Source organism: Theropithecus gelada, chromosome 9 (assembly GCF_003255815.1).
Source record: "Theropithecus gelada isolate Dixy chromosome 9, Tgel_1.0, whole genome shotgun sequence".
In the NCBI taxonomy this organism is placed as follows: Eukaryota; Metazoa; Chordata; class Mammalia; order Primates; family Cercopithecidae; genus Theropithecus; species Theropithecus gelada.
Genome location: NC_037677.1, coordinates 96,562,491 through 96,586,015, shown reverse-complemented (window position 1 = coordinate 96,586,015; position 23,525 = coordinate 96,562,491). Strand labels below are relative to the sequence as shown.

Sequence of the window (23,525 nt, the reverse complement as noted above, 5' to 3'; positions counted from 1 at the left end):
AAATTGCTTTTTCCTTCATCAATTAAACTTTGTTAAATTTAATAATAATAATTAAAAAAAAAAAAAAAGCCAAGCTTGTAGTCAGTTAAAAACCCCAGCTTATTTGGGACAGGTTTTTAATCAGCGGACTGAGTTATATCCTTGTGACTTTCAGGTGACCATGGTGATTACTTCCGGCTGCTGCTTCCAGGTACCTACACTGTTAGTGCCATAGCACCTGGGTTTGACCCAGAGACAGTGACTGTGACCGTGGGTCCTGCGGAACCAACATTGGTGAGTTAGGCTGAGCTTGATGGTGCACTATAAAGATCACTTATACAGTCTATTTTGGAGGACAGTGTCCCGCTCTGTCACCCAGGCTGGAGTGCAGTGGTACCATCGTGGTTCACTGCAGCCTCGATCTCCCAGGCTGAAGCAGTCCTGCCGTCTCAGCCTCCCAAGTAGCTGGGAGTGAGTTTAGGCGCACACCACCATGCCCGCCTACTTTTTCTACTTTTTGTAGAAAAAGAATTTCATCATGTTACCCAGGCTGGTCTTGAACTCCTGGGCTCAAGTGATCTGCCTGCCTCAGCCTCCCAAAGTGCTGAGATTACAGGCATGAGCCACCACCCTTGGCCCTTACAAAATCTTCGGTGATTGTACAGCTGTCATCTTTGCCCAGCTTTCTTTTACGGTTTTTAAAAAATTAATTGCTCGCACATCCTAATTTTTGTTGTGTCACTCTCCTATTATATCCTTCCTCACTTCCTTTTGGCTTTTCCTCTTCTGTCTCACATAGCATAGTGATTCAAAGCACTGCCTAGTTCTAAATTCAGCTCATTTGCCCACAGACCTTGGACAAATTACCTAATCTCTCTTGTTCTCAGTTTCTTTCTCAGTAAATTGGTGATGATAGTGCCTCCTTCACAAGAGGCTGAAATGAGAACATGCACATAAAGCCTTTAGAATGCAAGGACCAAATCAACTCTCAAAAGACAGATTAATTGGAGAAAAGCCATACCAATTTATTTTTATTTTATTTATTTATTTATTTTTTGAGACAAGGTTTTGCTCTTGTTGCCCAGGCTGGAGTGCAATGGGGGCATGATCTCGGCTCACTGCAACCTCTGCCTCCCAGGTTCAAGTGATTCTCCTGCCTCAGCCTCCTGAGTAGCAGGGATTACAGGCATGTGCTACCACGCCCAGCTAATTTTTGTATTTTTTTTTTAGTAGAAATGGGGTTTCTCCATGTTGGTCAGGCTGGTCTCAAACTTGCGACCTCAGGTGATCTGCCCACCTCGGCCTCCCAAAGGGCTGGGATTATAGGCCTGAGCCACCGCGCCTGGCCTGTGTGTGTTTTTTTTGTTGTTTTTTTTTTGTTTTTTTTTTTGGTGGAGGGGAGCATACCAATTTGTTTAATGTGCATACACAGGAGCCTTCAGAACGAAGGCCCAAAGATACAGGGGAAATTGTCCACTTTTATACATAGGTTCAACAAAGTAGGTACAGCTAGGTATAAATGCAATTGGACAAAAAGTATCAGCTAATGCTATGCACTGAGTGAAGAAATCCAGCAAGGCCTGTCTGTCCAGACTCTTCTGGGCTCTCTGACCATGTATTTCTTCCTTCTGGGTGTGAGTCGGTACCCTCTCTGAAAAGAGGGTCTTATGACCTACAGTCAAACAAGGTAGGTCAGATATGTCCTCCTCCTCTTCTTCCTCCTCCTCCTCCTCCTCCTCCTTCTCCTTCTCCTTCTCCTTGACCTACAGTCAAATAAGGTAGGGTCTTATGACCTACAGTCAAACAAGATAGGTCAAATATGTCCTCCTCCTCCTCCTCCTCTTCCTCCTCTTCTTTTTCTTCTTTCATAGAGACAGGGAGTGACTCTGTCTCTCAGGTTGTGCACTGGCATGATTATGGCTCACTACAGCCTCAGACTCAAGAGATCTTCTGCTTCATCTTCCTGATAGCTGGGACTACAGGCACATGCCACTATGCCCAGCTATTTTTTTTTTTTTTTTTTTCGAGATCGAGTCTCGCTCTGTCACCCAGGCTGGAGTGCAGTGGCTCAAACTCGGCTCACTGCAACCTCTGCCTCCTGGGTTCAAGCGATTATCCTGCCTCAGCCTCCCGAGTAGCTGGGATTACAGGCATGTGCCACCACGTCCAGCTAATTTTTGTATTTTTAGTAGAGATGGGTTTTCACCTTGTTGGGCAGGCTGATCTTGAACTCCTGACCTCAGGTGGTCCACCCTCCTCAGCCTCCCAAAGTGCTGAGATTATAGGCATGAGCCACCGCACCCGGCCTAATTTTTGTTATTTTTTGTAGGGACGGGGTTCTTTGTGTAGCCCAGGCTGGAGTCCAGTGGTAGTCATGGCTCACTGCAGCCTTGAACTCCTGGGCTCAAGAGATCCTCGCACCTCAGACTTCCAAAGCAGTGGGATTACAGGCATGAGCCACTGTGCTCCCACGGCCTAGACTGTGCGCGGCCTAAATCGGTTAATTTCTTTAAGACCAGTTTTTACAGAGAAAGGCAGCGGGCTTGCATTCTTCTGTGCCACTGGTAAGGACTGCCACCAGAGGGCGCTCTATCATACCTTCTGGTGCTCCGTGGGCCCTGATCTTGCTTTCCACTCAAGGCCGCAAAGAGCCGGTAGCTACTCTTCAAGATTCAACTCTCCAGGGCTTTCTTTTACGGATAGGAAGAGAAGCAAAGAACTTCTTTGATTTTACAGCCTGGATCTTTTCAGTTTTAGTTGTACTAAGATCTCAGAGCTAACGGAGCTCAGAGATCGTGGACACTAATCCTCAGATTTCTCAAACGAGGACAAAGTAATGAGGCAGTCCTATTTAACGGCCATCTACAGATCTCATTTCTCAAAAGTCAGCCTTTCCTAGGGCCGCCTCGCTCCTTCTGTACACAACCCTAGAGCTTGCTAGACCCTCCCACCGCCTTTCCCTATTAACATGATGCAGTCAAGTCAAGCTTGTCTTTTACTATTTACTGAATAAGTACTATGTATGACATGATATGAGAGCTTTCCAGCATTATCTCATTTAACCTTCACAACAACCCTGTGAGACAGATGTAAGTATCCCCATTTATGGCTTACAGAAGATAAAAGAAACTTGGGTAGTATCACATAACAAGTGGTAGGAGTCAGGATTCGAACCTATATCAGGCTCTCTGGCTCCCTTCTTAGCCAATGTGTTACTGGAACTCATACTAAGTGTACAACCTGTGTTTGTAGTTCCTTAATGTACCACAAGGATCCGGGGAAATAACTATGCTTTAAGTGCTTTGAGAATTCCTCTGGAATTTCCAGATAGTTTCTTCCTCCATCTACTTCCCTAGTCCCATCTCCTAAATAATGTAAATTACTTCCCATTACTGTTGCAGGAAACAGAGAGTAAATCTTTCATTGTAGCCTATTAGCTGATCTGGGGTCCTCTTTCCCTTTTTTCTTGTTATATCCTAAAATTGAATGACTGGTAAGCAGCTACATATATAAGTTTTGCATTACCAGCAAGTCTCTCCAACGCCAAATTCAAACAACTGCACGTCCTCTTGAGTAACACACTCAATTTCAAAGAGTTTTTACCCCCTTTTTCACGTATTCTTTAAATAAATTAACATAACCCATCATTATGTCAAATATACTCAGAGAAGAAAAGATGTTTGTCATTTGGATACAATTTCCAGACACAATAACAACTGAAAATCCATTTATTGATCACAAAGGAGTCTATCTCCCTTCCCAGTCTAAAGCAGATATCCATCTGTCTGGGAAAGAAAAAAGGAAAAAAAGAATGCCCAGGCGTGGTGGCTCATACCTGTAATCCCAGCACTTAGAGAGGCTGAGGCAGGTGGATCACTTGAGGTCAGGAATTCGAGACCAGCCTGGCCAACATGGCAAAGCCCTGTCTCTACTCAAAGTACAAAAATTAGCCATGTGTGGTAGAGCACGCCTGTAATCCCAGCTACTTGGGAGGCTGAGGCAGGAGAATTGCTTGAACCCAGGGGGTGGAGTTTGCAGTGAGCTGAGACTGCCACTGCACTCCAGCCTGGGTGACAGAGCAAGACTCTGTCTCAAAAAAAAAAAAAAAAAAAGATTGTTTACTACAGGGTTTCCAGCTTTAAAATGTGTCAGTTGGGTGTGGTGACTCACACCTGTAATCTCAGCACTTTGGAAGGCCAAGGCTGGCAGATCACTTGAGCCTAGGAGTTTGAGACCAGCCTGGGCAATATGGTGAAATCCTGTCTCTACAAAACAATACAAAAGTTAGCCGGGCATGGTGTCATGCACATGTAGTGCCAGCTACTTGGGAGGCTGAGGTGGGAGGATCACTTGAACCCAGGAGATGGAGGCTGCAGTGAGCTGTGATTGCGCCATTGCACTCCAGCCTGGATGACAGAGTAAGACCTTATCTCAAAATAAAAATAAAATTAAATAAAATATCTTCCAGGGCCCAGTGTTCCCTTTGCTTTTCCCCAAGGCCTTCCACACGTCACCACTCCTTTCCTTTTCTTCTGTCCTTGCCTCATTTTCTTGTCTCTCTTCTCTCTCGTTTTTTCTGTCCTAGATTCCTATGTTACTAAATAGGAACTGATAAATAATACAGTACCGTTGGCTCTGATTCCCTCCTCCCCTCCTGGAGGAACTAGCAGAAAAATTGGCTATGGATTTTTGCGGAAGGGGCAGGAAATAACCCCACAGAGAGGCCTCTCAGTCAGGGGCATGTTTTTTAACTCCCAGCTGGCTTCAGGGGCTCAAGCTGTTCCAAGGGCGGGAAAGCCCAGGCCTGCCCCAGGGGAGTGTGGTTAGGACACTGTGCCACTCCCTCTCTTCCTCTTCAGCCTGGGATAGTTCTACGGCTCTTCCACACCCAGAATGTCCCACATTTGTCAGTGAAAAGTATCTTTCCATCTGCGTGCCGTGGCCAGAAAAGTTGCAATGTAGTGCTTAAAAGGATGCATTAACACACATGGAAATTTCCAGTTTAAGAATCCAAAGCAGGGTGTGGTGGCATGTGCCTGTGGTCCCAGCTACTCAGGAGGCTGAGAGGCTGAGGCAGGAGGATCTTGAGCCCAGGAGTTTGAGTCCAGCCTGGACATCATAACAAGACCCCATCTCTAAAATTTAAAAAAAAAAAAAAGTAAAATAAATAAAAGAGTCTATACCAACACTGTTTATCATCTCTACTATCTATAAAGTCAAACACGTATGGCAGAAGGTTTAGTTCTGAAGCACGGTGACACTTACCGGCATGCCTGAGCATGGCACCTGTGAGTCACCCAGGCAGCATAAAGAAGATTATTACAGCACTGTCTGTCATGGCTCTTGTCCTAAGTGGCAGTATTGGTGAAATCATGATTTAATGTGTAGATATATTTTTCTTTCTTGTCTTTACTTTTTTTTTTTTTTTTTTTTGAGATGGAGTCTCACTCTGTCACCCAAGCTGGAGTGCAGTGGCATGATCTCGGCTCTCTGCAACCTCTGCCTCCCGAGTTCAAGCAATTCTCCTGCCTCAGCCTCTCGAGTAGCCGGAACTGTAGGTGTGCGCCACCAGCCCAGCTAATTTTTGTGTTTTCAGTAGAGGTGGGGTTTCACCATGTTGGCCAGGCTGGTCTCTAACTCCTGATCTCAAGTGATCTGCCCACCTCAGTCTCCCAAAGTGCAGGGATTACAGCCACCATGCCCAACCTAATTTTTTTTCCTTTTTCTTTTTTTTTTTTTTTTTGAGATGGAGTCTCACTGTCACCCAGGCTGGAGTGCAGTGGCAAGATCTCAGCTCACTGCAGCCTCCACCTCCCGGGTTCAAGCAATTCTACCACCTCAGCCTCCTGAGTAGCTGGGATTATAGGTGTGCACCACCATGCTTGGCTAATTTCTTTGTATTTTTAGTAGAGACAGGGTTTCACCATATTGGCCAGGGTAGTCTTGAACTTCTGACCTCAGGCGATCCACACCGCCTCAGCCTCCCAAATTGCTGTAATTACAGGCATGAGCCACCACACCCAGCCCATTTTTTTCTAATACATATAAAATCAATGTATATTAAGTTCATCCAATCATACTCTATCTATCACCAGTGATTGCATACCAATTTGGGGGGAACATTAGGCAAGTCTATATGACACCACCAGTGCTTCTCTGGGTCACTGCTATAATAATTCTCCCTAGTACCCAGCCCTCAGAAACCAGAACTATGGCAAAAGATGGTCCAAATGGATCTCCTAGCTTCTGCTCTTTTCCTTCCAGGTTCACTTCCACCTCAAAAGAAGCATCCCTCAAGTAAGCCCTGTGAGGAGAGCTCCCAGCAGAAGGCACGGAGTCAAAGGCAAAGTGCAGCCCCAGGCAGCCAGAAAGAAAGGAATGGAAATGAGGCAGCTCCAGAGAGGCCCTGCCTGAAACCCACAGTGCCAGGCAACCCTTCAGAAAGGCTTTGCTCCTGCTCTCAGATCAGATAAAGCGTTCTTTCTATTTTATTAACTGGGACGTATTTAAATACAAACATATTCAGAACAGTTCAGAATGGTCTCTGTCTGTTCCAGGGGTAAACCATCTCTAGGTCATCATGAAAGGAATTAGGATCTATTGAAAGGTGATGTGGTGGGCCGGGCGCGGTGGCTCAAGCCTGTAATCCCAGCACTTTGGGAGGCCGAGACGGGTGGATCACGAGGTCAGGAGATCGAGACCATCCTGGCTAACACGGTGAAACCCCATCTCTACTAAAAAATACAAAAAAACTAGCCGGGCGAGGTGGCGGGCGCCTGTAGTCCCAGCCACTCGGGAGGCTAAGGCAGGAGAATGGCGTGAACCCGGGAGGCGGAGCTTGCAGTGAGCTGAGATCCGGCCACTACACTCCAGCCTGGGCGACAGAGCGAGACTCCGTCTCAAAAAAAAAAAAAAAAAAAAAAGAAAGGTGATGTGGTGGCCGGGTGTGGTGGCTCACATCTGTAATCCTAGCACTTTGGGAGGCCGAGGCGGGTGGATCACCTGAGGTCAAGAGTTCAGGACCAGCTTGGCCAGCATGGTGAAACCTCGTCTCTACTAAAAATACAAAAAATTAGCTGGATGTGGTGGCACATGCCGGTAATCCCAGCTACTCAGGAAGCTGAGGCAGGAGAATCACTTGAACCTGGGGGGCGGAGGTTGCAGTGAGCTCAGATCACGCCACTTCACTCCAGCCTGGGCAAAAGAGTGAAACTCTGTCTCAAAAAAAAGAAAGAAAGAAAAGAAAGCTGAGGTGGTAGTACATAAATCTAGCGGTGTTTGGTAAGGTTTTTCCATACTGAGAGTCTGGTTTAGGCTCCATGCCAGTCTACACTGCATCCAGAGACTGGTTCTGGCTGGTTGGCAGCTGCATCTCCAGAATTTAGCACAGAGTTTGCAACAGACTTAGTGCTCAGTGAAGATTTCTGAACCATGACTGAAATGCTGAAGTAAGTGATCCATCATCGATGTTGTTCCCGTGGCAAAATTAGGTGACCAGTTCTTCTGAAATCCCAGAGGATCATTTCAGCAATAGCCAATAGCATCTTAATAAGAAAAGAATTTGACATGCAAATACCCAGTGACATGGCTACCCTTCTTCGTACATGGACATTTAATAAATATGCATCTTTCAAAACATTTGCTGGATATGGAAATATAGTGCAGCTGCCCCGAGGCATGGCTCTGTCCCGGTTCTGTCCCCGGCACGACATAGCACTCTCCTCCTCTTTGAGTTCCCCAGGAAGAACCCGTTTGTACTAAAAGCATTATTGAGCAAAGTAGATGTTACTGAAGATTTTGAAGGGTCTTTCATCACCTACCTTGCAGCACACAAGTTTACAAAGCCTCACTGGGCATGTGGGGGTTCCAGAGTCCCCTGTGGGAAGTGGTTTTTTGCCATACACCTCATTTCAGAGCTCAGCCTCAGTTAGGGCAGGCTCCAGTTTCCTCATCTACTCCCCTCCCCGCGGGACCTCTAATTAACACAGCCCTTTTCTTACCACTGAGAAATTGAACTCTACTAAATAATTACAGCCATGTGCCACATAATAATGTTTGGTTAACAATGGACGGCAGTATAATGGTGGTCTCATAAGATTATAATACCATGTTTTTACTATACCTTTTCTATGTTTAGATATGTTTAGATTTAGATTAGATATGTTTAGATTTAGAATAGGTAACACAGGCCGAATACGGTGGCTCACACCTGTAATCCCAGCACTTTGGGAGGCCGAGCTGGGTAGATTACCTGAGGTCAGAAGTTCGAGACCAGCCTGGCCAACATGGTGAACCCCATCTCTACTAAAAATACAAAAAATTAGCCAGGTGTGGTGGCAGACGCCTGTAATCCCAGCTACCTGGGAGGCTGAGGCAGGAGAATCGCTTGAACCCAGGAGGTGGAGTTGCAGTGAGCCGAGATCGCACTACTGCACTCCAGCCTGGGTGACAGAGTGAGACTCCATCTCAAAAACAAACAAACAAACAAACAAACAACACCAAAATAAAGAATATGACCCACACAATTACCACTGTGTTACAATCGCCTGTAGCATTCAGTATAGTAACATGCTGTCCAGATTTGTAGCCTAGGAGGAATAGGCTCTACCTTTTTGCCTATGTGTGTAGGAGGCTATACCACCTAGGTTTGTATAAGTACATGCTATGATGTTTGCACAATGATTAAATCACTTAGGGATACATTTCTCAGAATGCATCTACATTGTTAAGTGACATGACTGTACGGTGGTCCCTTGGTTCCAGGACCCCCTCAGATACCAAAATCCAAGAGTGCTTAAGTTCCTTTTATAAAATGGCATAGTATTTGCATTTAGCCTAGGTATATCCTCCCTTTTTTTTTTTTTTTTTTTGAGACGGAGTCTCGCTCTGTCGCCCGGGCTGGAGTGCAGTGGCGCGATCTCAGCTCACTGCAAGCTCCGCCTCCCGGGTTTACGCCATTCTCCTGCCTCAGCCTCCTGTGTAGCTGGGACTACAGGCCCCCGCCACCTGGCCCGGCTAGTTTTTTGTATTTTTTAGTAGAGACGGGGTTTCACCGTGTTAGCCAGGATGGTCTTGATCTCCTGACCTTGTGATCCGCCTGTCTCGGCCTCCCAAAGCCATATACTTTTAAGTCACCTTTAGATTACTTATAATACCTGATACAATGTAAATGCTATGTAAAGAGTTGTTATATTGTATTTACTTTGTACTATTTTTATTGTTGCGTTATTTTATTTTTTGTTTTTCTGACAGCCTCACTCTGTCACCCAGGCTGGAATGCAATCATGGCTCACTGCAGCCTCAACCTCCCAGACTCAAGCAGAACTCTCACTTCAGCCTCCCAAGTAGCTGGGACCACAGGCGCGTGATACCATACCTGGCTAATTTTTAAATTTCTTTGTAGTGAGAGGGTCTCAAACTCCTGGGCTCAAGTGATCCTCCCACCTCTGCCTTCTAAAGTGCTAAGATTACAGGCATTAGCCATGGTGCTCAGTCTGTATTATTATTATTATTATTTTATTTATTTAAATAGTTTTGATCCAAGGTTGGTTGAATGGGAACCCACAGATACGGAGAGCTGACTGTATTCCCATACCCATCAGAAAACAATAGGTGCTCTAGCTGTACCCATCAGAAAACAGAGATGCTCTAGCTGTGACAACTCACCCTCCTCTGGAGGCCATTCGGGGTTAGGATTAACACATAATTCATTTTTCTGTTACCTGAGCAATCTCTCTGTCTGTGGTCAAAAAGAAAACAGAAGAAAAATGTATCTTTTCCCACTTAGGGAATTCACTCCTCAGGTTAAAAGGCTAATCCTTTCTTTCCATTTTTCATTTCTTCCTAATTTTAATCCCATGTTCCTTGTGCCTTTCTTGTTGTTATAAAGAGGCAGCTATTTGAGAGGGTTTCCATTTTTCAATTTAGTGAAACTTTATACCTGAGGTTGCCGCATGTGCTTAGTTTTCCGGATTGTCTGAATATCACTTACTTTGTGTTGAGGTTCCTTGGCACAAAGTCACCTGACAGAGCTAATGTTTGTGAAATGTCACAATACTTTCACTGGCATAGCCACAGAATTTTATTCATTCTTCCATTTATTCATGCAGGGAACATATTTTGAGTCCTTGCTCTCAATAAATTCAGAAAATACAAAGGGGAAGAAGATACAGTTCATTATCTCAGTGCAGCCACAGGCTACTTGGGAAGGAAACAGATCATTCTTGTGCCTTGTAATAATTGCTGTGATTCCACTGACTCTGGGGGTAAGGACAGAAGCCAGTGGGAAGGGCCTTACTCCAGTCTTGGGAAGGTCAGGAAAGGGATCCCAGAGCTAGTAGAGTCTAAGGTGAGATATAATGAGGTCAGATAAAGAGGCGTTGGCCGGGTGGAAGCAAATGGGAGAGCAATAGTTAGGCTGAGGAGACAGCACAGCTTGAGGCTCTTGGAAGATTTGCAGCTTGTTCAAGGGAGCTGCATGAAATTCAGCATGGTGGCAGCTGAGTGAGATGCCAGAAGTCAAGGCCAGTAGGGTAGGGAGGGACCAAATCATGAAGGACCTTTGAGCCACAGCACAGAGTTTGGACTTTATCCTGAGAAAAACAACTAGCCATTGAAAGGTTCTACTGAGGGGAGTGCAGAATCAAATTTAGAATGAGACCCGGCTGCTGCCTGAAGAGCTGGCTGGGGCAGAGGGGAGACTGAGGCTAAAAGGTCAGTGGGGAGACGACTGAAAGCCAGGACAAAAGGTGGCCTCAGTCCAGGCAGGCAGCAGGGCTGGGGAAACACCAGGAAACTCCAGAGCACTTGCTGCCAGCTCCCCAGGGCTTCTCTGCTGCTTTTAGACTCCCAGTCTGATTCAGACCCACCCTGCCTGCCACCTAAGGATTTGAAGTACTAAAGGAGATGCAAATTTTTAAACCAAGCCCTAAAAACCATTCTTAGTAAAATGCACTCAAGCCAGAGGCGATTATACAGACCAAGTATTATATGGAAAATACAGTGTCTGGCTGTGACCACATGAAAAGTTCTCACTGCATACAAAGGACATGAGATCAGGACTCACAGGAGGAGAGTGGGCAGGGTTGACAGAACATGAAGGAAGGGCCTCCAACTTTGGGCTCAGCCCTCTCCTGGCTGGTGCCCTTTCTATTTTATAGCTAGAAAGTTATTTTAAAGAGGAAACCCTCTGCACGGAATGCCAGCCTGGATAGGTGGTGTTTCCTAAAGGGGAAGAACCCCCAATGAAGGGCATAGCTTTTGGACTCTGACAGACGTGGGTTTTTAACTCTAGTGCTGTTCCTTATTGGCTGTGTGACCTTGAGCAAATAACTTACCTTCTCTGAGTCATAGTTATTCATCTGAAAAAAAAAAATATCTGGCCAGGCATGGTGACTCACACCTGCAGTCCAAGCACTTTGGGAGGCTGAGGCAGGAGGATTGCAGGAGTTTGAGACCAGCCTGGGGAACATGGCAAAACCTTATCTCTACAAAAAATGCAAACATGAGCTGGGCGTGGTGGTGTGGACCTGTAGTCCCAGTTACTCAGGAGGCTGACGCAGGAGGATCGCTTGAGCTGGGGAGGTGGAAGCTGCAGTGAGCTATGATTGCATCACTGTACTCCAGCCTGGGCAACAATGTGAGACCCTATCAAAAAAAGAAAAGAAAGGAAAAGAAAAGAAGAAAAGAAAAGAAAGAAGAGAAAAGAAAAGAAAAATGAAAAGAAAAGAAGAAGAAATCTATCTCACTGTAACGGCCCAATGAGTTTATCTTGCCTGCTGCCTAGACAGAGGCGATTTATCAAGATAGGGGAATTGCAATGGAGAAAGAATAATTCAGGCAGAGCAGGCTGTGCAGGAGATCTGAGTTTTATTATTATTCAAATCAGTCTCCCTGAGCATTTGGGGATCAGAGTTTTTTGATCGTTTGTTTTGTTTTGTTTGCAACCGAGTCTCGCTGTGTCCCCCAGGCTGGAGTGACAGTGGTGCAGTCTCAGCTCACTGCAACCTCCGCTTCCCGGGTTCAAGCAAGTCTCCTGCCTCAGCCTCCCTAGTAGTTGGGATTACAGGTGCACGCCACCATGCCCAGCTAATTTTTGTATTTTTAGTAGAGACGGGGTTTCACCGTGTTGGCCAGGCTGCTCTCGAACTCCTGACCTCAAGTGATCTGCCCACCTCGGCCTCCCAGAGTGCTGGGATTACAGGTGTGAGCCACCGCGCCCAGCTTGGGGATCAGAATTTTCAAAGATAATTTGGTGGGTAAGGTCTTGGGAAGTGGGGAGTGCTGATTGGTCGGGTTGGAAATGGAATCGTAGGGGGTTGAAATGAGGTTTTCTTAATGTCTTCTGTTCCTGGATGCGATGGCAGAACTGGTTGGGCCGAATTACCAGTCTGGGTGATGTCTGCTGATCCATTGAGTGCAGGGTCTGCAAAATATCTCAGACACTGATACTAGGTTTTACAATAGTGATTTTATCCCCAGGAGCAATTTGGGGAGGTTCAGGCTCTTGGAGCCAGAGGCTGCATGACCCCTAAACTGTAATTTCTAATCTCGTAGCCAGTTTGTTAGTCCTGCAAAGGCAGACTGGTCCCCATGCAAGAAGGGGGTCTTTTTAGGAAAGGTCTATTACCCATTTTGTTACAGAGTCAAACCATGAACTGAATTCCTTCCTCAAGTTAGTTCAGCCTACACCCAGGAACAACCAAGGACAGCTGAAAGGTTAGAAGCAAGATGGAGTCAGTTAGGTCTGATTTCTTTCACTGTCAGAATTTCTTCAGTTATAATTTCGCAAATGTGGTTTCATCACTCTGAGTTTGTGGGGATTAAAGGTGCTGCCCTTATAAATGAGTCAGGAGTGGGGAGGCCAACACTCGCCCCACACTTCCTAAGAGGATTATCACTTATCTGCCAGCGACATCAAGGACTTAGGGGTGCAAAGAGGAGTTTGGAAGTGAGGCATTCTCCTAAGAGGCTGAACCAAGCCCACCCTGTCCTTTCGCTCTCTCTCTCTTTAAAAAAAAAAAAAAAAACCAAAAAAACTTCAAGCCAGGTGTGGTTGCATGTGCCTATAATCTCAGCTACTCAGGAGGCTGAGGCAGGAGAATCGCCTGAACCCAGGAGACAGAGGTTGCAGTGAACCAAGATCGCACCACTGCACTCCAGCCTGGGCGACAGAGCAAGACTCCATCTCAAAAAACAACAAAAAAACAAACACTTCATACACAGAAATTCAACCTTTATTAGTTCCTTATTCTTCCTGGCACTTTTCCTTCTAAGTTGGGGATTTCATGACACAGTAATTCCCACCCCCCTCACTTGACGAGATAGGAGAACTGGCAGTTTTCAGACAGCATGATACCTGATGACTTCTGGACCTGGTGCCGGTTCCCACGGAGGTTCCTGCTGGTGGGTTTCCGCTCCAGTAAGCTGTGACTGCCTTGTCTTTGTATCTTTATATCCCAACACTCAGATTATAAGGAAACGTATTACACATATGAACTGAGTGCACAATCTCCAATATTACTTTCACATTTTTTCTCCTTCTGACCTCTTTCACTCTTTTTCTTCTTTTATCTGGTGGTAATAGTTTTGCATATCTATTTTTTAAATTAGAAACTGGTATGCAGAATTCTCATGTCTTTCAATGCCCCTTGCACTTGTATAATTCCCCTTCCATGCAAGCGGGTGGAATCCGTAAATATGAGATAGCATGTGTAAACCAGGAGTATGTCAGACAAGTCTTAATCAATTTAGAAAGTTTATCTTGTCACAGTTAAGGATGTGACCATGACAGCCTCAGGAGATCCTGACGACATTTGCCAAGGTGGTCAGGACACAGCTTGGTTTTATATTTTTCAGGGAGACATGAGACATGAATCAACATATGTAAGATATACATTGGTTTGGTCCGGAAAGGTAGGACAACTCAAAGTGGGGAGGGGTCTTCCAGGTAATAGGTAGATAAAGACAAATGGTTGCATTCTTTTGAGTTTCTGATTAGCCTTTCGGGAATACACAAGGCACAAGTGAATACAAAGCAAAATTTCGAAAATGGTAATGTCTCAATACAATGGAATCAAGTTTATTTCTGTTAAAGATCCAGGAAATGAATTCACAGTGTGATATTGTGATCTATTAAAAGAAAAACCTTAGACAGGTCAAGTGTAGTGGCTCACACCTGTAATTCCAGTGCTTTGGGAGGCTGAGTCAGGATAAGTTCACAAGTTCAAGACCAACCTAGGCAACATAGACCTCGTCTCAATTAAAAAAAAGGTTTCTTAATTAAGAAAAACCTCGGCCAGGTGCAGTGGCTCACGCCTGTAATCCCAGCACTCTGGGAGGCTGAGGCGGGCATATCATGAGGTGAGGAGTTCAAGACCAGCCTGGCCAACATGGTGAAATCCTGTCTCTACTAAAAATACGAAAATTAGCCAGGTATGGTGCCTCGTGCCTGTTATCCCAGCTACTAGGGAAGCTGAGGCATGAGAATTGCTTGAACCTGGGAGGCGGAGGCTGCAGTGAGCCGAGATCGCGCCACTGCACTCCAGCCTGGGCCGTAGAACGAGACTGAGTCTCAAAGAAAAAGAAAAGAAAAAGAAAAACCTACATTTTCGGTTATTTCAAAAAAACAAAACAAAACAAACAAAAAACACCTTAGACAGATTAAATTTAACAATTTTTAATTGAGCAAAGAATGATTTGTGAACCAGGTAACACCCAAACCAGAATAAGTTCAGGGAGACTCTGGCGCTGTTGTATGGTCTAAATTTTATGGACAGAAAAAGGAAAGTGATGTACATAAAACAGAAGTGATGTACAGAAGCAGCTGGATTGGATATAGTTTGATGTTTGCCTTATTTGAACACAGTTTGAACAGTTGGCCACCTTTGATTGGTCAAAACTCAAAGATTGGTACAATAGTAAGGTTACAGCCTGTTTACACATTTTGGTTACAGTTCACTATGTACAAAAAAACCTTTAGGCTGAGCTTAAAGTACGTAAGAAGGCAGCTTTAAGCTTTCATATTGAATTCTGAAAGGAAACAAAAACAAAAGTGTTCTCTTAACCTATGATGTGGGTTAAGAGAAGTCCAACGTCCTGTTTCTGACTGATTATGGAGCAACAAAGGTACTCAAATTTCTTGCCCATGTTGCCTCCTTACCTTCCATGTATCAAGGGATAAGTTTGTCCATGTACAAATAAAAGTATACCCTATAGTGCACACAAGAGACCTCTTTTTCAGTTCTATTGTTCATAGAGGCATAAGCAAGGAAAAAACTGAGAGATAACAGTTTCATGATACCAGAGGAGTCTTGATCTGTGATCCTGGGAAATAGCCGTCTACATCTAGGATGCTGTCTGCTTATAGGGAGAAACTTCCCTGGGTAGCTTTCTTTCTTTCTTTTTTCGTTTCTTTTCTTTTTGGAAACAGTCTTGTTTGCTCTGTTGCTCAGGCTGGTGTGCAGTGACACAATCCCAGCTCACTGCAGCCCCGGATTCCCAGGCTGCAGCAATCTTCCCATCTCAGCCTCCCAAGTAGCTAGAACTACAGGTGTGTACCATTGTGGCTGGCTAATTTTTGTATTTTTTGTAGAGATAGGGTTTCACCATGTTGACCAGAGTGGTCTTGAACTCCTGAGATCAAGGTATTAGCCTGCCTCAGCCTCCCAAAGTTCTGGGATTACATGACTGTGCCACTACGCCTGGCTAACTTTTTAAAGTTTTTTTTTTTTTTTTTTTTTTTTTGAGACGGAGTCTCGCTCTGTAGCCCAGGCTGGAGTGCAGTGGCCGGATCTCAGCTCACTGCAAGCTCCGCCTCCCGGGTTCACGCCATTCTCCAGCCTCAGCCTCCCGAGTAGCTGGGACTATAGGCGCCCACCACCTCGCCCGGCTAGTTTTTTGTATTTCTTAGTAGAGACGGGGTTTCACCGTGTTAGCCAGGATGGTCTCGATCTCCTGACCTCGTGATCCACCCATCTCGGCCTCCCAAAGTGCTGGGATTACAGGCTTGAGCCACCGCGCCCGGCCCTAAGTTTTTTTTTTTTAAATAGAGTCTCACTTTGTCACCCAGGCTGGAGTGCAGTGGCGTGATCTCAGCTCACTGCAGGCTCCTCCTCCCAGGTTCACGCCATTTTCCTGCCTCAGCCTCCCAAGCAGATGGGACTACAAGTGCCTGCCACCATGCCCCGCCAATTTTTTGTATTTTTAGTAGAGACAGGGTTTCACCGTGTTAGCCAGGATTGTCTCGATCTCCTGACCTCATGATCTGCCCGCCACGGCCTCCCAAAGTGCTGAGATTACAGGTGTGAGCCACCGCGCCTGGCCTTTTAAAGTTTTTGTAGAGACAGAGTCCTACTATGTTGCTCAGGCTGGTCTTGAACTCCTGGGCTCAAGCAATCCTCCCACCTCAGCCTCTCAAAGTGCTGGGATTATAGGCATGAGCCACTATGCCCAGCCAGATTTACATTAAGGTCCCCAAAGGGGGACAGTTCTAAGAATCTGGAGGGACCCTTCTGAGTTGTGAGATTAGGAACCTAAAGTTTAAGGTTTAGAAGTTTTGCTGCAATGTGGGTGACAAAGGTAGTCTTTCTCTAATGTTCTCAGAAGAACCCATCTTTTAGTCCCAGGTTGTGAAGAGTTTGATCAGTGAGTGGACCATGAAAAGTTTTCTTAACCTAGTGAAAACATACTTTTGGCATAATGCATGAAAGTTTTTTTTTGTTTGTGGTTTTTTGTTTGTTTGTTTGTTTTCCAGATGGAGTCTTGCTCTGTTGCCCAGGCTGGAGTGCAATGGCACGATCTCAGCTCACCGCAACCTCCACCTCCCAGGTTTAATCGATTCTCCTGCCTCAGCCTCCTGAGTAGCTGAGATTACCGGCGCCTGCCACCACTCCCAGCTAATTTTTTGTATTTTTTAGTAGAGACAGGGTTTCACCATGTTGGCCAGGCTGGTCTCAATCTCCTGACCTCATGATCTGCCCGCCTCAGCCTCCTAAAGTGCTGGGTTTACAGGGATGAGCCACCATGCCCGGCCCGACCAAGGAAATCTTAATCTTCGACCTTAATATGTGTGTATCTATTTTTTGAGACAGTTTCTCACTCAGGCTGGAGTGCAGTGGTGCTATCTCAGCTCACTGCAGCCTCGACCTCCTGGGCTCAGGTAATCCTCCCACCTCAGCCTCCCGAGTAGCTGGGACCAGAGACATGCACCACCACACATGCCCAGCTAATTTATTTTTGTATTTTTTTAATAGAGTCGGGGTTCTCTCTATGTTGCCCAGGCTGGTCTTCAACTCCTAGGCTCAAGCAATTTGCCCATCTCCCAAAGTGCTGGCTTTCTAACATGCTGGGATTATAGATGTGAGTCACTGTGCCCAGCCAATCTTTTTTTTTTTTTTTTTTAAGACCGAATCTCACTCTCTGTCACCCAGGCTGGAGTGCAGTGGTGTTATCTTGGCTCACTGCAACCTCTGCCTCCCAGGTTCAAGTGATTGTCCTGCCTCAGGCTCCTGAGTAGCTGGGATTACAGGTGTGCACCACCTTGCCTGGCTAATTTTTTTTTCTTTTTGAGATGGAGTCTTGCTCTGTTGCCCAGGCTGGAGTGCAATGGTGTGATCTCGGCTCACTGCAACCTCCACCTCCTGGGGTCAAGTGATTCTCCTGCCTCAGCCTCCCAAGTAGCTGGGACTACAGATGCATACTACCAGCCTGGCTACTTTTTTTGTATTTTTAGTAGAGATGGGGGTTTCACCATGTTGGCCAGGCTGGTCTTGAACTCCTGACCTCTGGTGATCTTCCTGCCTTGGCCTCCCAAAGTGCTGGGATTGCAGGCATGTGCCACTGCACCTGGCCTTTTTATTCTTTTTTCTTTTTGATACAGAGCCTTGCTCTGTCATTCAGGCTGGAGCACAATGACATGGTGTCAGCTCACTGCAACCTCTGCCTCCCAGGTTCAAGCAATTCTCCCTCAGCTACCTGAATAGCTGGGATTACAGCCACATGCCACCAGGCCCAGCTAATTTTTTGTATTTTTAGAAGAGACAGGGTTTCTCCATGTTGCCCAGGCTGTTCTCAAACTCCTGAGCTCAAGCATGAGCCACCATGCCCTGCCTGGCCAAGTATTTTAAACAATGAAAAGAATTTTTGGCTGGGTGCAGTGATTCATGCCTGTAATCCCAGCACTTTGGGAGGCCAAGGCGGGTGGATCCCTTGAGCTCAGGAGTTGGAGTCCAGCCTGGGCAACATGGCGAAACCTCGTCTCTACTAAAACTCCAAAAATTAGTTGGGTGTGGTGGTGGATGTCATCCCAACAACTTGGGAGGGTGAGGCATGAGAATCACTTTGCCTGGGAGGTGTATGTTGCAGTGAGCCGAGATCACACCATTGCACTCCAGCCTGGGCTATAGAGCAAGACTCTGTCTCAAAAAACAGAGAGAATTTTGAAACTGTGACACAGGTACCCTCCCCAATGTCTTTCCTAGTTGTCCTGGGTCTCATGTAGTCATGTGGCACCCAGAAGGACTATGAAGGGCAGGGCCTGAGTCCTGAATTTATATACCAGGTATAGAGCTCCAGACAGAAGACAGAGCATGAAGATGATACCTGGAGGATCAAAGCCCTCCTAGAATAGGTAGGAGGCAAAGCTGGGGCAGGGAAAAGGGACCATAACTGAGTTTGACTCTGCCTTGCAGCTGGTGGTCTAGGCACTGGGAACATGACCCCAGGCCCGCCTTTGTAATCACTGCACAGGTGGTTCTTGCGGGCTGCACAGACAAAATCAACTTATTGAGACCACCCCATTGCAGTAGAGAAAAAGTTTAACTGATGCAAGCCTGGCCCATTTGACTGGAGTTATCAGTCAAATCAGTCTCCCTGAAGGTTTGGAGGTTAGGGGATTTTATGGACACTTTGGTGGGCAGGGGGCTAGGGAATGGGTGCTGATGATTGGCTGGAGATGCACTCACAGGTGTGTGGAGAATTGTCCTCTTGCTCTGAGTCTGCTTCTGGGTGGGGCCACAGGATCAGCTGAGTCATGAGTCATGAGTCTGAGTGGGGTCAGTCTGAAAGATATCTAAAGAAAATCAACCTTACGTTCTACAATAGTGATGTTTTCTATAGGAGCAATTGGGGAAGTTCCAAATCTTGTACCTTCTGGCCACGTGACTCCTGAGCAGTAAGGGATTATTGAAATTACACCTACAAACCTGGGAAACAATGTGAGACCCTGGTGATATGGTTTGGATATGTGTCCCCACCAAATCTCAGTTTGAAATGTAATCCACAATTTTGGAGGCAGGGCCTGGTGAGAGATGTTTGGGTTAGGGAGGCAGATCCCTCATGCCTTGCTGGAGTCCTTATGATAATGAGTGAGTTATCATGTGATCTGGTTGTTTAAAAGTATACGGCACCTCCCTCCCCACTCTCTCTTGCTCCTGCTTTCATCATTAAGTGAAATCCCTGAAGCCTCCTCAGAAGCTGAGTAGAGGCCAGTACCATGCTTCCTGTACAGCCTGCAGAACCATAAGCCAGTTAACCTCTTTTCTTTATAAATTACCTAGTCTTTGGTTTTTCTTTATAGCAATGCAAGAGCAGCCTAACACACTTGGCTCTACATAAATAAATAAATAAATAAATAAATAAATAAATAAATAAATTAGTAGGGCATGGTGGTATGCACTTATAGTCCCAACTACTTGGGAGGCTAAGGTGGGAGGATCAGTTAAGCCCAAGTGTTCAAGATTAAAGTGAGCTATGATTGCACGCCAGCCTGAGCATCAGAGCAAGACTCTGTCTCTAAAGCAAAACAAAACAAAAGAAACTATGCCTATGTCTTAGCAGAATTCAAGCCCCTCCCATGATACTAGTCTTGTGCCCTTTCATTAGTTTTTAAAAGGTAGGTTTCAGTCTCTGAGCAAGGAGTGGGTAAGTTTTAGGGAGGGACTATTACCATCCTTTCTTTAAAGTGTAAACTAAATTCCCACCAAAGTTAGTTTGGCCTATGCCCAGAAATAACCAAGGACAGCTTGGAGGACAGAAGGAAGATAGAGTCAACTATGCCAGATTTATCTTACTGTCATGATTTTTTTGTTTGTTTGTTTTTTTTTTTTTTTTTGAGATGGAGTCTCGCTCTGTCACCCAGGCTAGAGTGCAGTGGCATGATCTTGGCCCACTGCAACCTCTGCTTCCTGGGCTCAAGCAATTCCCCTGCCTCAGCCTCTTGAATAGGTGGGACCACAGGCATGTGCCACCATATCTGGCTAATTTTTGTATTTTCATTAGAGACTAGGTTTCACCATGTTGGCCAGGCTGGTCTCAAGCTCCTGGCCTCAAGTGATCCACTCGCCTTGGCCTCCCAGAGTGTTGGGATTACAGGTATGAGCCACCACTCCTGGTCTCTTACTGTCATATTTTGCAAAGGCAGTTTCACCATGACCACTCATCCAGACCCCAGAATCCAGAGGCTCAAAACCAAAATAAGAAGCTCACAGTTAAATCAAACAAGTATCAAAAATATTAAGAAGCAGCATTAGTATGACTTTAAAACATGTAGCAGAGAGAGCTTACATCTGTCTGAGCAGTACATCCAGGCAAAAATATCGTGATTTACTTTCCAACCTGACTCTGGCATAACATTACAAGACAAAGAAGGTCAAAATATTTTACCCTAAAATACATTTCTGTCTGACCAGTAAATCCAGGCAAAAATACCCTAAAGAGATGAACTAAATCTGAATAGGAAACATTTGTCATCTGTTGCCTCTAAGGGTAGTCACTATAAGACTTCAAAAGAACTTTGGTCTCCACAGTCTTTATCTTAACCTGAACATTCCCTCTCTATCAATCCCAGGTCTTTAGACAATCTCAACCAATTGTCAACCAGAAAATGTTTAAATTCACCTATAGCCTGGCAGCCCCACCCTGGTTTGAGTTGTTCCACCTTTCTGGACCAAGCCAGTGTATTTCTTAAATGTATTTGATTGATGTCTCATGCCTCTCTAAAATGTATAATACCAAGCTGTGCTCGACCACCCTGGGCAAATGTTCTCAGGACCTCCTCCTGGCTAAACTCCACTCTTAAGCCTGGAACCTCTGCCCTAAGTGAAAACAACTGACCCTATTTTTCCACCCAAATGATTGCCTTTTTGGCCCACCCTACCCCCTATCCTGTGTCCATAAAAACCAGACCAGTTGGCAGAAAAAAGAAAGAGCAACATGAGCAGCCAATGCAAGTGGTCTGGAACGCAAGCTGCTGAGCCTCAGGATACAAGCAGCTGAGCAGCAAACAGAGAAGCAAGCAACTGAGCATGGGAGACTACAAATAGAAGTAGCTAACTTCAGATGGTGAGGCTTCAGGGAAAGATCACCTTCTTCCTGCATCATCCCCTTTCCAGCTCCCCATGCCGCTGAGAGCCACTCTTCAAACAGTTCATGTGATCTGATTCTTCCTGGACACTGAAAAAGAACTTGGGTGTCAAAAAGGCAGCTGCAGGAGCCTGTCACCCTGACCCTTCACTGAGCTGTTAACACTTAGCCATCCAAGGACTGCAGGCTAAGTGAAACGAACCACTGCAATTCCTGCCCCGCCCATGAAGAGGGTGAGGGTCAAGGGAAGTATCCTATCTCAGGCCTGATAGTAACTAAGCCAAAGGATGAGCAGATTAAATTCTTCTTGTTCTTTTCCTTCTTCTTTCTTCTTCCCTCTTTGATCTTTCTTCTTTCTTCTTCTCAGAATCTTGCTCTGTTGCTTGGCTGGACTGCAGTGATAAGATCATGGCTCACTGCAGTCTTGACCTCCTGGGCTCAAGCAATCCTCCCACCTCAGCCTCTGAGTAGCTGGGACTACAGGCACACATTACCATGCCTGGCTAAGTTTTAAATTTTTTGTAGAGACAATGTCTCACTTTGTTGCCCAGGCTGGTCTTAAACTCCTGGGCTCAAGCGATCCTCCTGTGTTGACCTCCCAAAGTGCTGGAATTACAAAGATTTAACTCTTCTTATCGATTAGCCACATAAGCCTTTTATTTACTCTTTATAAACAGTCTTTTTTTCCCCCTTTGTTTTATTATTTACTTTTTTTTTTTTTTGAGACAGAGTCTTGCTTAGTCACCCAGGCTGAAGTGTAGTGGTGCCATCTCAGCTCACTGCAACCTCTGCTTCCATGTTCAAGCGATTCTTGTGCCTCAGCCTCTCAAGTAGCTGGGACTACAGACGTGTGCCACTACGCCCAGCTGATTTTTGTATTTTTAGTAGAGATGGGGTTTCACCATGTTGGCCAGGCTGGTCTTCAACTTCTGACCTCAAGTGATCTGCCCACCTTAGTCTCCCAAAGTGCTGGGATTACAGGCGTGAGCCACCACGCCCAACCAATTATTTACTTTTAAACTATTTTGTTTATTGGCATTTTTACAACATATAAATATCTTTTAAATTTTTAATTAATTAATTTATTTTTATTTTTTTGAGATGAAGTCTCACTCTGTCACCCAGGCTGGAATGCCATGGCATGATCTCGGCTCACTGCAACCACCGCCTCCTGGCCTCAAGCAATTCTCCTGCCTCAGCCTCCCAAGTAGCTGGAATTACAGGTATCTGCCACCATGCCTGACTAATTTTTGTGGTTTTTAGTAGAGAGAGGGTTTTGCCATGTTGACCAGGCTGGTCTTGAACTCCTGACTTCAGGTGATCCACCGACCTCGGCCTCCCCAAAGTGCTGGGATTATAGGCGTGAGCCACCACGCCCAACCAGATATTTTTTAAAAAGCAATTAAAATATCGGCTGGGTGTGGTGGCTCACGCCTGTAATCCCAGCACTTTGGGAGGCCAAGGTGGGTGGATCACGAGGTCAGGAGATCGAGATCATCCTGGCTAACATGGTGAAACCCCGACTCTACTAAAAATACAAAAAAATTAGCCGGGCGTGGTGGTGGGTGCCTGTAGTCCCAGCTACTTGAGAGGCTGAGGCAGGAGAATGGCATGACCCTGGGAGGTGGAGCTTGCAGTGAGCCGAGATCACGCCACTGCACTCTAGCCTGGGTGACAGAGCAAGACTCTGTCTCAAAAAAAAAAAAAAAGCAATTAAAATATCGAAATCTTTTCAGAAGTTTCTGTACATCAATACTTATCTCTGGATGAAACTAATTCTGGGGCCCTCATTTTTTTAAACTTTTTTTTTTGAGACAGGGCCTTCTTTTGTCACCCAGGCTGAAGTGCAGTGGTGTGATCACAGCTCACAGCAGCCTCAATCTCCTAGGCTCAAGAGATCCTCCCACCTCAGGCTCCTGAGTAGCTCTGACTACAGGTATGTGCATCACACCCCGCTAATTGTTTTGTATTTTTTGTAGAGACAAGATCTCACTATATTGCCCAGGCTGGTCTCAAAGTCCTAGGCTCAAGCAATCCTCCTGCCTCAGTCTCCCAAAGTGCTGGGATTACAGGCGAGAGCCACCATGCCCAGCCTGGGGCCCTCATTTTTAAATGCACTTTTTAAAGTGCAGTATTCATTTGAAATGTTGTAATTTTGTATTACTTTTAGCAAGGTCTTGCCATTT

At 45.6% G+C, this 23,525-nt stretch overlaps 1 protein-coding gene across 1 annotated transcript in view; it reads left to right on the top strand.

The window, feature by feature from the left end:
• The window catches only part of CPN1 (carboxypeptidase N subunit 1), a 39,196-nt gene extending 32,687 nt beyond the window's left edge, over positions 1-6,509 (top strand). Inside the window, exons 8-9 of the mRNA XM_025397186.1 lie at positions 155-273; positions 6,244-6,509. Of these exons, the coding sequence (XP_025252971.1) occupies positions 155-273; positions 6,244-6,393 (269 nt within the window). The 3' untranslated portion in view covers positions 6,394-6,509. The remainder of the gene's footprint in view (positions 1-154; positions 274-6,243) is intronic.
• The last annotated feature ends 17,016 nt before the right edge of the window (positions 6,510-23,525 follow it).